Source organism: Cydia splendana, chromosome 8 (genome assembly GCF_910591565.1).
Source record: "Cydia splendana chromosome 8, ilCydSple1.2, whole genome shotgun sequence".
Classification (NCBI taxonomy): Eukaryota; Metazoa; Arthropoda; class Insecta; order Lepidoptera; family Tortricidae; genus Cydia; species Cydia splendana.
This window is the reverse complement of record NC_085967.1, coordinates 12,874,767-12,888,815: the sequence shown is the minus strand read 5'-3', so window position 1 is coordinate 12,888,815 and position 14,049 is coordinate 12,874,767. Positions and strand designations below refer to the sequence as shown.

Below are 14,049 nucleotides of genomic sequence, written 5' to 3'. Positions count from 1 at the left end.
GTTAGTATCCACATAAAAAAACTAAAGTCGCGTAACACCGTCCGTTGCCGGTGAAAACAACGGACGTATAGGTACAAGCAGGTTAAGGGTAGGTACACGTACCTATAGTATACTAAATACTAATAACTGGAATGGCATGTAAATAAGTACCTAAAGTAACAACTGTTCCGCCAAACGTGGCCAAACCGAGCGCGAGAGCAAGACAGCCCGCGTTCCATATTGAAATATCGTTACCCATGCAGCTCTAAAGTCACGTAAAGTAGACGTCAAAGATATACCTATTATCTTTGCTATTATCTATGTTTACATTTTTCACCTTATTACTAACGAGTACGAGTTAGGTGCAAAAGTGTAAAACAAGACGGGACCTTAAATATGTGTAGGTACTTATACGAACGTAATATAAGGTTTTGTACACATATTTATACCAAATTGATCGCATCAATATCTTTACCTAATGTATGAGCAAAAACTTTTCATGATTAAAGGCCCTAATTATTGATAGAAAACGCCAATCTAAGCCCCCAGTCTTGCTATCGCGATTGGTCTGGTAGAGCCTATTCCTACTCTATATCAGTCATCCTACTCGCGTAGATTTTATGTGACCAAGAAGCTTATCCAAAAAAATCGAATACTTTACGTCACACACTACCAACTGTTACTCCAAGGTGATTCCTTCGAAAGTAAAGTATCCCAATTTAGACAAACACGAGTTACACTGATAATTTGAACTGAAACTGGACTTAGTCGCGTGCACCCAGCGCGCTGCGCGGTGAGTGACAGTACGCGACGCGCAACTATCTTGACCGCTACTACTGATGTAGTTACTAGTTAGTGCTTGAAAGTGGAGACCTAGGATCTCCGAAACATATCGCGCGAGTGACTAAGAATACATAGTGTGGGAAACCGTATAATTATATAGCTTAGTTTTAATATGACTCACGGCAGTTTAAATTTGATGAGCAAACCTTTGTGAAAAGCTGTCTCTTTCAAACAAACACATATGTATATCAAAATGATAGGTAGAGGGACAAGCGATTATCATCAGCTTTTTAGATTTGACGGACATGTATAAGTAAAGCCAAGTCCCGTTTCAGTTTCAATTATAACCTCCAGTGTTATTATAAGCTTCTTTGATGTGACCGTCACCGGCAGTGTTTATATGAATTGACTAAAGATCACAGGGTCGAATAATTGTTAATACTAGACGGCAATGGATCCAAATGCAGCCGCGGAGGCTCCGAGCCAAGAAGCGGGGACTGCTCGTCACTGAACTGGAAACCTTTGATTGTTGCACTGGACATTGTGGGCGCCATGCTGTAGCCAGTGGAACTCCACTTGCGATAAACCATAGCGTTAAACAGCGCTTGCATTGGGTTCATTAAAGCCTGGAAAAAAGATAAAAAAAGCTATATGCGCTGCCAAGAATCTTTCAGCTTTGCTCTATGTTTGATTGTTATACTGCCATATTATGGAAAGAAATTCCGCCTTTTATAAAGCATAAACTTATTATTTATTATAAAACTGTGGCTAATAAATTGATTGCAGATTTTTTGCTTTACTTACCATTACATACCAAATAGATATTATAACTTTTACTGGCATATTGAACCACATAGTCCACAATAGTATTCCGTTCAGGAGATTAGGTAACCAGCAAATGTAGAATACTACATTTATCATAAAAAACTTCAGTCTTAAAGCGTCCACAACCCGTCGCTCCTTACTAGTGAACTGAAATCACGAAACGATAAAGTTGAAAAACAGATAGCTTTAATACGTTTGATTATCTACCTTATCACAATAACCATAAGGACTATATTACAAGCATCATACTAGTTATACCTAGTAAGATGATGAATTACTATATACCTACTCAGGACTTGATCAATTAAGAAAAAAGGCACGAAAAAAATAATTTACGAATATTATTTTTTTCGTGCCTTTTTTCTTTTGCCTCGTGCACAAACCCAAAAGAAAAAATTGAATAAAATAGACCAACATAAAAAGGAGAAAGTGCCACGAAATCGTCTCATCTCAGCATGTTGCTGGCTACTACCAGCGCCGATCTTCCGAAAGACGATGACCTTTCATGAAAAACAATACAGGATTAGGGTGATTTAGGCAATAAGTATGGAAGGACAAATAGTAAGGACCCTTCTTGATTGGTTGGATGATTTGAGCAATCAATATGGATTTCCATGGGGTGGGGTGCGCCGTCGTGAACCACACTTTTCGTACCTGAGCGAGCGGCAGCGCCACAGCCATTTCAACGTCTTTGCCAGCGAGCACATACATGATGGGGTTTATTACCATCACAAGTGCTATAGGCACATATGTTGCACAGTAGTTGGGAAGAATTTTTAGTAGGGCACTTGTGACTGATGTCAAATTGTGACATCTGAAATTAGTTTTAAATGATTATGTTGTGTAAAAAATCTGCAAAAGATGAATATTTGTATGCGGCTGAATTCTGTACAAGAGCGTTTTTTTAGGGTGCCGTCCCTCTAACGGAAAAAACGGTACCCTGTTAGGATCACTTGTGCATTTGTCCGTCGTAATCTATTTGCTCCAAAACTACTGGACCAATTGAGTTGAAATTTAGTACCTACAGCAATGGAAATCTGTGACCCAGACACAAACATGTAACATAAACAAATGAATTTTCAACATAGGTGCCAATTTGCCCACTTTGAGGGGTAAATGAGAAAAAAAAAATCATTTTACAAACTATGTTGTATATCAAATGACCTGTTATATAACCCCCCTGTGGCCCTGTGGCCCTGGCTCACTGTGAGACCTACAAGCAAAAAAGCGTAAAAAAAGACCATGACCATAACTGGTTTTCCATTGTACATAACACATAAAAACAAAAACACATGCAGATTAATATGCAACATGACCTTGATTCAATATTGAATTAATGCTTAGCTAGGAACTCACGTTGCATCTGGGTAATATAGAATAGACAGTCCTACTCCAGTAGTGACCGCTGGCAGACCCCAGGCCACCGAGTGGTAAACCATTTGGTGAGAGTCCCTGCCTTTAATAGTAAGCCAAGTGTCGATTGCATAGAATAGAGTCCAGAACCAAGTTGCTGTATAGAAATATTGAGTCCAAGCCTGTAGACCAACAGAACAAGATACATGGTATGCCACAGAAATGAAAAACAAATAAAATTGACAAAGAAGAAACAAAGTAATTATTGATTAGGTAATGTTTATGGTTGTATTATAAATAAATTGTGTTTGGTACATCGTTTGCCAAATTAAAATGGCAGACAGGTTATTAGGTTGAGTCACTTGCAATATTTTTTTTTTTGCCTAGATTTATTTTACACCTCTATGCATGTAACAATTTGTAATTTACAAATCTGCTGAATATTTTTGTAGACATAACAAGATAGACCTATTTTAATTTGGTAAATGATGTACCAAACACTCTGTATTACAATACAATAAAATAGTTTATTAACATAAATTAATAAACTAGCTACACTTGTAGCGCTTCATCATAGATAAGATAACAGTAAATTTACTTGAGCTAAATCAATTACTTACTGAGGTAATACTGCAGAATAGTACACTAAAACCATCATCTGGCATAGGCAAAATAGTTTTGTATTTCAACCACAGTGAAGATCTAATTAAGACACCTGAAAAGTAAGATAAAATCTTGAAAAATAATAATTGAGACAAGGAGTCTGAACCATATCAGGGTTGAAAATAAATATTGCAATAAGTTTACCGGAGGATGCCAATAAATCAGCAACAGCTAGCCACATTATAATGCTTCGTCCACGACTGGATGTAAAGGTGTTGTATCTTTGTGGAATAGTTTGCCATAAATAGTGTACAATCTAAAAAAAAAACTGAGCATAAATAAAGTTCCATGTCTACTACAACGCAACTATTTTAGAAACTTCAAACAAAACAGAACTTGTGTATATTTTGAGAAACTTTCCCTTCTTTTTAAAAATACTTAATAGGGGCTTTATTTCATTTATAATTTTACTGTGCAGGCATACAATTTAAAGATACTACGCATATTTAGTGTAGGTACCTGGAATAATGCGCCTAAAATACCAATTGTAGAAGAAACCAAACAAACAGTGTTATATGAATCTGTATTAAACTCGTTCATTATTCTCACTGCCATATCCTCATTTTTACCAGAATGATGACAACAAAATGTTTGAATTGTTGGATCAGACATTATGTTTAGTTAGACAATAATAATTCACCGTAAATGTACACTTTTTCATTAAACAATTTATTAGGCGACCAGCCTCAGGAAGTATCGTATAACATTATCTGATATCTGACACTGACATATAAATTCAAAACACCACTGACAGTGGCAAGTGTGACAATAGCCACAGAGTATAAATTCGTTGCGTTCAGAAAATATCATGCGTACGTTTGATAAAATTAACTATAAGTCTGTCTATATAGTCTGTCAAGCCATTTCCGTCAGTAGAAAAAAGCGGCAAATTTAATAAATCTAGGCGCGAAGGGTAATCGTCCCATAGAAATTTAGAATTTCGCGCCTTTTTCTACTGACAAAGTAGTTTGACCGGCTATATTATAAAACCTTAGTACTCACCATGGTATAATAATATACTCCGCCTGGTACTCCATTCCCGTCTTTTCTAGGTCACCTAACTGACACGGGCCTACGTCATCATGCGACAGCGCTATATGATAATATGCGATAGCGCTATATATAGCGGCCATGTTGTTGTGACGTAGGCCCGTGTCACTCTGGGAATGGAAGACCATGTTTTATTAGACTATGGTACTCACTGTTCTGCTTGCAATCTTGCAAGAGTACGACGCAGTTTATATCTACTGGAGTAAAATGGACTCTTGGATGGATGGATGGAAGTTTGTATTTTATTTATACACAAGAATGGTAAAGTAATTTGATGCCAATTGTGGGTTTATTTATCGTTATGTGTATTGTAGGTGAAAAAAACATTCTGCACACTGTATTTATTTACTATTTAACCTTAGGGAAACAAGTAGGCAAAAACAACACACATCGTAAATCATAATCAGATTATACATTCACAAACCACACATTTTCCACTAATATGAATATTAACATTTATGTATGTATGGTTGCTCAGAGCATTAAACAATTTAAATTATGCAAAATGCATAATTTATTTATATGTACGAACCAAGTACGAACATACACTTGCAAAAAGAAAAGTACCTACTTATTATTTCTATTGTAGTTTTACTTTTTATTGCGGAAGCTAACTGTTGTATTGCAATGACAAATGGAATACGGAATACATATTGTATCCATATTTTTGTTTTTTATTACGTATAAATTCTACACGTTCTACTTAAAACCCGTTGCATACCTGTATATAACCCTTTGTATATTATAACACACATACAATATGCAAACTTTTATCTTTAAATAAAAAGAGAATACATAACAATACATAGTACTCGTACATAGTAAGGCACACTTAATTAATTTATACCTAACCTAAGAAGTAACTGAAACAATTGAAGATGGGTACTTAATTCGTTTATGAATTATGCCGCACTGGGAGTAGAATTAACCATGTCACTTGGAACAGTTGGGTTCAAAGGGATCACTGTTAAATTGTGCACTACGGAGAAACACGGGTTAATGGGATCCCGAACGTCACCCGACTCCACCGTGCAGTTTAATCCGCCATTGTTAGGGTCATTAGTGTCACCGGAAAGCATTAATGCCGAAGGTTGATTCGCAAGAGTGACACTTTCGTTTGCAATGTCCGTCCCATTATTAAGAACCTCAGGCGGTTCGGTTACATTATTTTCTGCGGCTGTTCTAAGCAAAATAGAACATGGAATTGCTGTCGCAAATTCTCTACCCGCCTTGGTAACAACTGTGACGATGCATTCTGTCTTATCGTCGGCGTTTGCGTCTTGTCCCTTTTCCTTTACGTCTGCCTCGGGCGTGAAGGAAGTAGCAATTGCACAAGGAATGCCCAGTACTTCCGTTGCATTAGGGCTGCTTATAGTTAGAGTACAATTAACCAAGTCTCCCAGTATCGGGTCTACCACGGGCTCTGTACTATTATTTGGCGCAACCGCCACTGGTTGCCCCCTGTTGTCATAAATAACTGTATGGTGGTGGTGGCCAGTTGATCGCGCCAAATTCCATAAAGCTAAACCGGTTAAAAGTGTTCCCACGCCAGCACCGGCAATACCAACACCTTTGAGTGCACTGCTAGTGCGACTTCCACCTCCGAAACCTCTATTTCCGAAGTAACCAGGCATTTGAGACCCGTATCCGTTGAATCCAGATCCTCCGTGACCACCATAACCGCCGTAACCTCCGTAATGAGCTCCTGGATTCGAATATGCCGGCGGTGGAGCCTGTGGATGGTAGTTGTTACCGTAATTGTTTGATCCATAGTTTCCTCCTGGTTTGTATCCAGAATACGAAGGGGGTGCAGCCTGGTATGGGGGTGGAGCTACGCCTGAACCAGGGTACTGCGCACCGCCAGCCGCGGAGTAAGGTGGAGGAGCTACTCCAGAAGCATGCCCACTCCCTTGTGCTGGCGGATAACCATGAGCTGACGATGGGCTGTTACCAGAAAGACCATTTGAAGGAGGATAACCGCCATTACCTGATAGCCCAGTACTAGCTGGATAGCCGTTACCAGGTGGCTTATTGGCTTGTTGCGGTGCGTTGCTCCTTTGAACACTTTCTTGCGCGGGATAACCATGCCCACTGTTGCCCGACATTCCATTTGCTGGAGGCTGGCCCCCGCTGCCTGATAAACCATTGCCGGCTGGATAACTGGGCTTGTTGTTTGCCGGTTGGACTTGAGAGCTTGTTGCCTGCTTTGGTTGCGTATTACCGCCAGAAAGACCGGTTTGACTCGATGGGTACGAATGGGTTTTACTACCAGTTGGAGTAGACTGTTGCCTCTGTGTCTGCGTCTTGCGTTGAGCAGGTTTTTCTTGCCATCCGAAGAGCGATGGTTTCGGGGCTGAGGGCTGAGGGTTGCTGAATGAAGTGGGTGCAGGTTGAGGGGCTGTTTTCCCTCTCGACGAACTTCTCGAACCGGAGCCTGAACCCCGGCTTTTACCCGTTTTCCTTCCTTCCACACATAATAACACCACCAAAAACAACGTAATCACTATCGTTATTTTCATTTTCGTCGCATGAGTAATCTTGATTACTGGTTGTTAGTAAGCTACGTGTCACCGAGGACTGCCCAACACGCGGTTACACAAAGCAATGGCCTGACACAATCTGTATTTCGATCGTTACGACTGGGAGGTCATTTGTTGGCACTTGGTAGTTGTTCACAACACCACGCTATCGACCTAACTACGTGGGGAGGTACGAGTGATTTATACCCGTATACAATGTAAGTTCGTATAGATACATGCTGTGTAATGTGTAATAAGAGAGACCCACGCAAAAAAGACAAATGCTTGGAATTATATGACTCTATATATACTGGTACTAATACTTCTCTTTGCATATGGCAGACTTTTCTATTGTAAAAGACGGCTTAAGTACCTTTACATTTATTAGCATCAAGACTTCGTGATTTTTTATTAATTTGAAGCGTAGCGGAGAATGTATTTAAAATATCTAGGTATATGTGGCGTAACTGGTACAATGTACCAGTTACGCCATTATTTAGGTACCTATAATATAATAGGATTTATTATTTCATTTTTTTAGATGAAATACGCCAGGTCATAGCAGAGCAAGATACCCAAATAACACGAGATAAGTAGGTACAATAAGTACCTACTCTACCTTCTAGTAGTTTTAGAACCAGAGAACGTTCTAAATAAGGCTCATCAATCCATTTATCAATTGACACAAGATCTACAAAGTACCACAACAGGATAACATTCATTACGCCGGGACCGAAGAACTGTATAAGCCACTTTGCACCTTGTGGTAGGTGCAAGAAAAGTATAGAAATGCGTATCGACCGTATCGACATCCTCATGGTCATCAACCAGACATAATTCGAGTTTTCTCGGCCGAGACATAGTATAGCTATACTATAGCTGATCTACCTAAGGCCCCATTCGCACGACAGCTTAAAAAGCGTTGCGTTAAAACCCGACGTTGGCGCTTTTTTACCGTTTCCAATATTTGTGTTCATATGAACGCTTAAAAATCACTTGTGAGTCGTACTGCCACGTACGCATCTCAGAAAAGCCATACTTTTTTGCTATTACTACTAATATAGCTTGAATATTTCAGGAATTTGTAAGCATAAGTTGACATTTTTAAGGTGAAACTAATAATAATCTTGACGATTGACACCAAAAATTGACACTTGACAGCCAACTGACAGCAGCGCCGGCGCTTTTTCAACGCTTGTGAGAACAGATACACGGATTTCCGTATGGTCTATTCAGTTTGACGCCAACGCTCAACGCCGAAAATCGAACAGTGCTCGATAAAAAAGCGCCGCGCTTAAAAACCGCCTTCGTGTGAATACATACATGGTTATCCATTTGTGTCATTCAAACGCTTTTTTAACGCGCGTTGAAAAAGCTGCCGTGCGAACGGGGCCTAAAGGCCCCAGTACACAATGGGCCATCGCCGGCCACTCCAAGGGACGTAGCCATGCGGTAGACAGAGATAGCAATATCACTTGCTCCCTCTAACGCATAAATGCTTCCCTTGGAGTGGCCGGCGATGGCCTATTGTGTACTGGGGCCTTTACATATTAGTATACGCAATTAATTATGCGACTTCTACATTGTTACACGGGCATGATACTTTAGGAGTTACGAGTATCATTATAGTGGTATTGTCATAGCCATCGCAAATTAAATGATGACTCATGCTAGATGTGTCGTTCCGTTCCCGACATGTTAATCTGCATATTAAATTCATGTGTAATAGGTAATGTGCCTATTTAAATTAAATTAAACTGTATCTAATTATTAATGTTTCTTGCGAGGTATGTACCGGTACCACACCAAGTGCACTTCTCAGTTAGGCCTAAAGGTTGACTGGTAGAGAATGGCATTAAGTCCGCCTTTTGAAATTGTATATGTACCTATTTCTTACTGTGCAATAAAATTTAAATATATATATAATGTTGGCCTGCAGAATTTTACATGTGCCACAACCAAGTTTTAACCGGGAAACAGTGACTCTTGTTCGACAACAATACAGCAAAGTCAGTTTTTGCTGCGTGTGCTCATTTTGAATCCTGAGTAAGCGAAAGATTATATAATATTTAGGGACAAAAAGACAGAATTTAAGAATCACAAGAGCATAATGACTAATTAGGCCTAATTTCGAGTAAGCGATTCGTATGCAGTATGACTTTAGAATTTAGATAGGTATAGAGTTAGAAATATAACCGGGAAAAGATTTTTCAAATATAGGAGAACCCAGAAGGCAAAGAGAATATCTACCGAACCTACCGATCTGATATTTGGAGCCAAATCGTCAAATTTGGGTTTTAAGACGGCCAAAGTACAAGAAGATGTTTGAATAAAGAGTTCGCGTTGCTGAATTTCAGTTCTAAAACAATACTTTCGAAACTACTCTTAATAAAGGACAAATTCAAATAGAGAGCACTATTCACGTCGCCTCCTAGAGTTCCTCATCTACATTGAATTTTGATATGTATGAAATTTAAATACAAGACGTGTGATATTGACATTTCAAATTATAAGTACCGTAAAATGGGGTGAGTAGGGTCAAAACTGAAATTCAAACCTCGATAACATTTTATTTTTACATATTTAGGTAAGGGGGGACCCTATGGGGAGATGAGGTAAACAAAGGTTAACTTTACAACACCGATTTATTCTGACTCCATATATATTATCTCAGAAGGTTACGAAATAGATTTTACACAAGGTCGGGACAAGAACCAGGCGGCGCCGTGATATCAAACTAGTTAATTAAGTATGTGCGCACTGTATGCCTTGCGCTGAGCGACTGACTGGACTAAATGCTCCTTCGAACTGTATACTTACTGAAAATGCTGACTCTAAATTGCGTCACCGCCATGTCCCTACACATATGAAAACTGAATGGTGTATATAATAAGTGGTCCGGACGTTTGTATTTTAGTTTTTATTTTATTTTGGGTAGTTCCATTTCATAACTTTGACGATAAAGAGAAGAACCCACCTCACCCCGTAGTGTCTCGTATTTGGGGTGAGAGGGGTTTTCATACAAAGGTGATTTTGGAAGATTGTTGGATCGATTTTTTTTTATTATGCGTATTACTATAGCTCCATTTTAAATTGGAATACATTATTTTTGTAGCAGTAGCCTTAAAATCCCTTCTCACCCCCCTCTCAAACCTTCTCTCCCCATTCATAACCCACCTCTCCCCGCGAAATCTACTCACCCCGTTTTACGGTACAGAATGTCTCTAACCATGTTGGGGCTCGATTCTACTCGCTATACCTACTGAGCTACTTATTATTATGGGACCAACCCCGGAATCGCGAAATAAAATTGGCTTTTTCATGCATTTTAGCTGATCAGATGTCGAGATTGCCTATGGAAAAGCCAAATTTTTTTCGCGCTTAGTAGGTCCCATAATAAAAGTAGTTCAGTATCTAGCGAGTAGAAACGAGCCCTGAATTTAAAGCCCCATGGTCAGAGATACACAATATTCTACTTGTACATTCCGCAGTACGATATCTTTTAATATACCTAGGTACCTATGTTTAAAAATATCGTAGATAAATACTTTGGAATCTATTTTCATAATAAAAAAGAAAGGAGGAAAACCTATTGCATATTTATTACGACAAGATTATAACGGCTGGACAATATAATTGCGCATCAAATCAAAGAATGCAATCAGATATCTTTGTTGGTGTATTGGCAGTGCTTTCCTTATCAAACATACAAGTGCTTTGTCCATGCTTACGATATAAATCGTAGGGTAACCGCGGCTAAAACGGACCACATTAAAAATTGGAAACACTACTTTGTTACATAAACTGCAGTAGGTATGCAAATATTCGTTTTTATTTTATAAAATTACCTAATAGTCTAAGATCCGGGATATATGGTCGACCTTCACCGATACGTCTGACGGATGAAACTTATATTTTATGAATGAAATATGTCTGTTCTGTTCCCGGACTGTTCCCGGATCTCCTACTATAACTAAACAAACATAGGGGTAACTATTCTATTACCTACCGAACCCAATAAAATTACGTGAAAACAGGGTTCACGTAACTTTTTATTTTTTGTTAGTTTGTAGATCATAGTCATACATTGTAATAGTTAACGAGACTTGATATAAGCACCATCCATATTTTCCTAATCTTCGAGCAATTTAACTTTCCTCTACCTATATACCTATCTCCATTATCTACATCCAGCAATACTATTCGAGTATTCGCTTAGCACCTTTGCATACACACTTTTTTGCAGGGGGGTCACTTTGTCCCTGCAGCTGACTGTACAAGCTGTACCTACCGCTGATTATCAGGTAAGATATTTTACCTTAGATTCCCCTCTTATCTCAGACGTCATGTCTGATCAGATAATATAATTAAAAGCCAATTAGATTTATTTTCCTGACCAGTATGTTCTTAGCTACTCACCAATACATATAGCCAAAGTTATAAAATAAATATGTTTTTATATTTCCTCTTTGCGCTTGTGGCGACAAGCTTTGCACGACCGCCCCATTTCGAAGGAAGCCCAGATCTTTCGATAGCAAACGCGAGAACTCCTGCTCCACTGAATGTGATAACGGTGCCAACGAATTGTCCTGCTGGGCAGGAATACATAAATGGAGAATGCCGTGATGTTTGGAGAGCCGACAATATTGGCAGAACCCCTGCTCCACTGAACGTTATAACGGTGCCAACGAATTGTCCTGTTGGTCAAGAATATTTCAATGGAGCATGCCGTGATGTTTGGAGAACAGACAATATTGGCAGAACCCCGTCTCCTTTGAACGTGATAACTGTGCCACCAAATTGTCCTGCCGGTCAGGAATACATCAATGGCGCATGCCGTGATGTTTGGAGAACAGACAATATTGGCAGAACCCCTGTTCCACTGAACGTTATAACGGTACCAACGAATTGTCCTGCCGGTCAAGAATATATCAATGGAGCATGCCGTGATGTTTGGAGAGTAGACAATATTGGCAGAACCCCTGCTCCACTGAACGTTATAACGGTGCCAACGAATTGTCCTGTTGGTCAAGAATATATCAATGGAGCATGCCGTGATGTTTGGAGAACAGACATTATTGGCAGAACCCCGTCTCCTTTGAACGTGATAACCGTGCCACCAAATTGTCCTGCCGGTCAGGAATACATCAATGGCGCATGCCGTGATGTTTGGAGAACAGACAATATTGGCAGAACCCCTGTTCCACTGAACGTTATAACGGTGCCAACGAATTGCCCTGCTGGTCAAGAATATATCAATGGAGCATGCCGTGATGTTTGGAGAGCAGACAATATTGGCCGAACCCCGTCTCCATTGAACGTGATAACCGTGCCACCAAATTGCCCTGATGGTCAGGAATATATCAATGGAGAATGCCGTGATGTTTGGTTCAAAATTAATTCGAAGTGAGTACCTACAATTTCAAAAATCCCGTTATCTTTCATGTTTGAGTGTAGAATTGTATCATTCATTCGATATGGCATTTAAATTAAGAGGCCGTGTACGATTTTAGAGCAGAAATGTGAAATTGATGGATTTGGTCGTTGAAATTGTACACCTTTTGTTACGTAATATCTAAATATCATCTTGGCTTTTAATAATGAGTCTCTTTTCAAAAAAATGACCTATAAAAGTACAAGATGGGAAGACGTGCGAATAGAAAGTTAGAAACCAGTACTTGTTATTTCTATTAGGTAGCACAAAGTGTAGAATTTCTTCGTCAACATCTATCAATTTTACATTTTTGCGACTAAAATCGTACACGGCCTCTTAACACGCAAAACTTACGAGTACAAGGGAACTGCTAAGTTATTGACCGATTTATTGATATCCACTTACCTGTGAGCAAAGAGTAAGTATATGCTGTGAGACTTTCATTTTTAACCGACTTCCAAATCTCAAAGAAGGAGGTTATCAATTCGATTGTATGTTTTATTTTATTTTATATTTTTATGTTTGTTACTCCATATCTCCGTCATTACTGGACCGATTTTGAAAAAAAAATTATACATATCTGTATATGCGTACAGATTGGTCCCGTTTTTGTCAAAACCCAGTTCTGATGATGGGATCCATAAGTAGTCTAGCATAAATAAATACATCGACTAAATTCTATTGTTTTTTACCTATATATTATTAAACATTGTATACAAAGTAATCTATCATTTTTCATTGATATTTAAATATCCTTATCATTACCAACTACATGGAACAATAATAATATATATCATATACCTACCTAAATATGTGTTTGTTGCTTATCTGTACGATCTATGTTAAGTACCTGTATTTATATGATGTTAAGAGAAGCATTATCTGAGTCATGTTGACTGCGATACAATACATATAGCTTGTTCGTCGATTATTAATAAGAGTTTCTTTATCTTTCTAGATTTTCACTTTTAGAGGAGTCAGCCCCTGATGTCGAAGATCAGCCAAATCAAGAAATGGTGGAACTAGCCACTATCTTCGATTATTCATCGAGAAATGTTATAAGTGTGCCTAACCAATGCCCGGCGGGATATGCACCAGATGCGCTCGGTGTTTGCAGAGAGATTTGGGTGCTATAAGTAGGTACGAGTATAATTGATGTAAAAGTTAGCGATTCATTGACTCTGTTGTTAAAATGTAAAGCAAAATAATTATGTACCTACCCAAATTTTAATAAATAATCCTGCTAAAAAATGGCTTTCTACGTTATTATTGGTAATATTCTCTTATTAAGGTCCAGTTGAGAATATGTTTTTACCTTTTAGATTTAGGTACCTATTACAAAAATTGGCGCGATCGTGGACGCAATAGACCCTTAACCTATGGGAAAAGATCTGATGACAAAGTAAAGCACGTAGCTCACTGGTTTACCTACTCTTCTCCTGC

At 38.8% G+C, this 14,049-nt stretch overlaps 3 protein-coding genes across 3 annotated transcripts; 1 reads left to right on the top strand and 2 right to left on the bottom strand.

The window, feature by feature from the left end:
- Window positions 1-1,072: 1,072 nt before the first annotated feature.
- On the bottom strand, window positions 1,073-4,355 carry LOC134793248 (G-protein coupled receptor 143-like). Its single transcript, XM_063764815.1, has 7 exons — window positions 4,063-4,355; window positions 3,748-3,859; window positions 3,561-3,655; window positions 2,944-3,122; window positions 2,242-2,401; window positions 1,567-1,734; window positions 1,073-1,388 (listed from the first exon to the last, which is right to left on the bottom strand). Exons 1-7 carry the CDS (start codon window positions 4,213-4,215, stop codon window positions 1,179-1,181), a joined length of 1,077 nt encoding a protein of 358 aa, XP_063620885.1. The 5' UTR covers window positions 4,216-4,355; the 3' UTR covers window positions 1,073-1,178.
- A 1,093-nt stretch (window positions 4,356-5,448) lies between these two features.
- Window positions 5,449-7,343, bottom strand: LOC134792879 (uncharacterized). The gene has a single exon (XM_063764315.1). It carries the CDS (start codon window positions 7,170-7,172, stop codon window positions 5,556-5,558), a length of 1,617 nt encoding a protein of 538 aa, XP_063620385.1. The 5' UTR covers window positions 7,173-7,343; the 3' UTR covers window positions 5,449-5,555.
- A 4,191-nt stretch (window positions 7,344-11,534) lies between these two features.
- On the top strand, window positions 11,535-13,830 carry LOC134792878 (uncharacterized). The gene is made up of 2 exons (XM_063764314.1): window positions 11,535-12,578; window positions 13,565-13,830. Exons 1-2 carry the CDS (start codon window positions 11,623-11,625, stop codon window positions 13,740-13,742), a joined length of 1,134 nt encoding a protein of 377 aa, XP_063620384.1. The 5' UTR covers window positions 11,535-11,622; the 3' UTR covers window positions 13,743-13,830.
- Window positions 13,831-14,049: the final 219 nt, after the last annotated feature.

Excerpts from the sequence above, each read along its gene's own strand:
- LOC134792879 (XM_063764315.1), bottom strand. The coding sequence starts at position 7,172 with ATGAAAATAACGATAGTGATTACGTTGTTTTTGGTGGTGTTATTATGT.
- LOC134792878 (XM_063764314.1), top strand. The coding sequence starts at position 11,623 with ATGTTTTTATATTTCCTCTTTGCGCTTGTGGCGACAAGCTTTGCACGA. Across the intron at positions 12,579-13,564 it reads TGGTTCAAAATTAATTCGAA|ATTTTCACTTTTAGAGGAGT; the intron begins GTGAGTACCTAC and ends TTATCTTTCTAG.
- LOC134793248 (XM_063764815.1), bottom strand. The coding sequence starts at position 4,215 with ATGTCTGATCCAACAATTCAAACATTTTGTTGTCATCATTCTGGTAAA. Across the intron at positions 3,123-3,560 it reads TATTCTGCAGTATTACCTCA|GCTTGGACTCAATATTTCTA; the intron begins GTAAGTAATTGA and ends GTTGGTCTACAG. Across the intron at positions 2,402-2,943 it reads CTATATTACCCAGATGCAAC|ATGTCACAATTTGACATCAG; the intron begins GTGAGTTCCTAG and ends AACTAATTTCAG.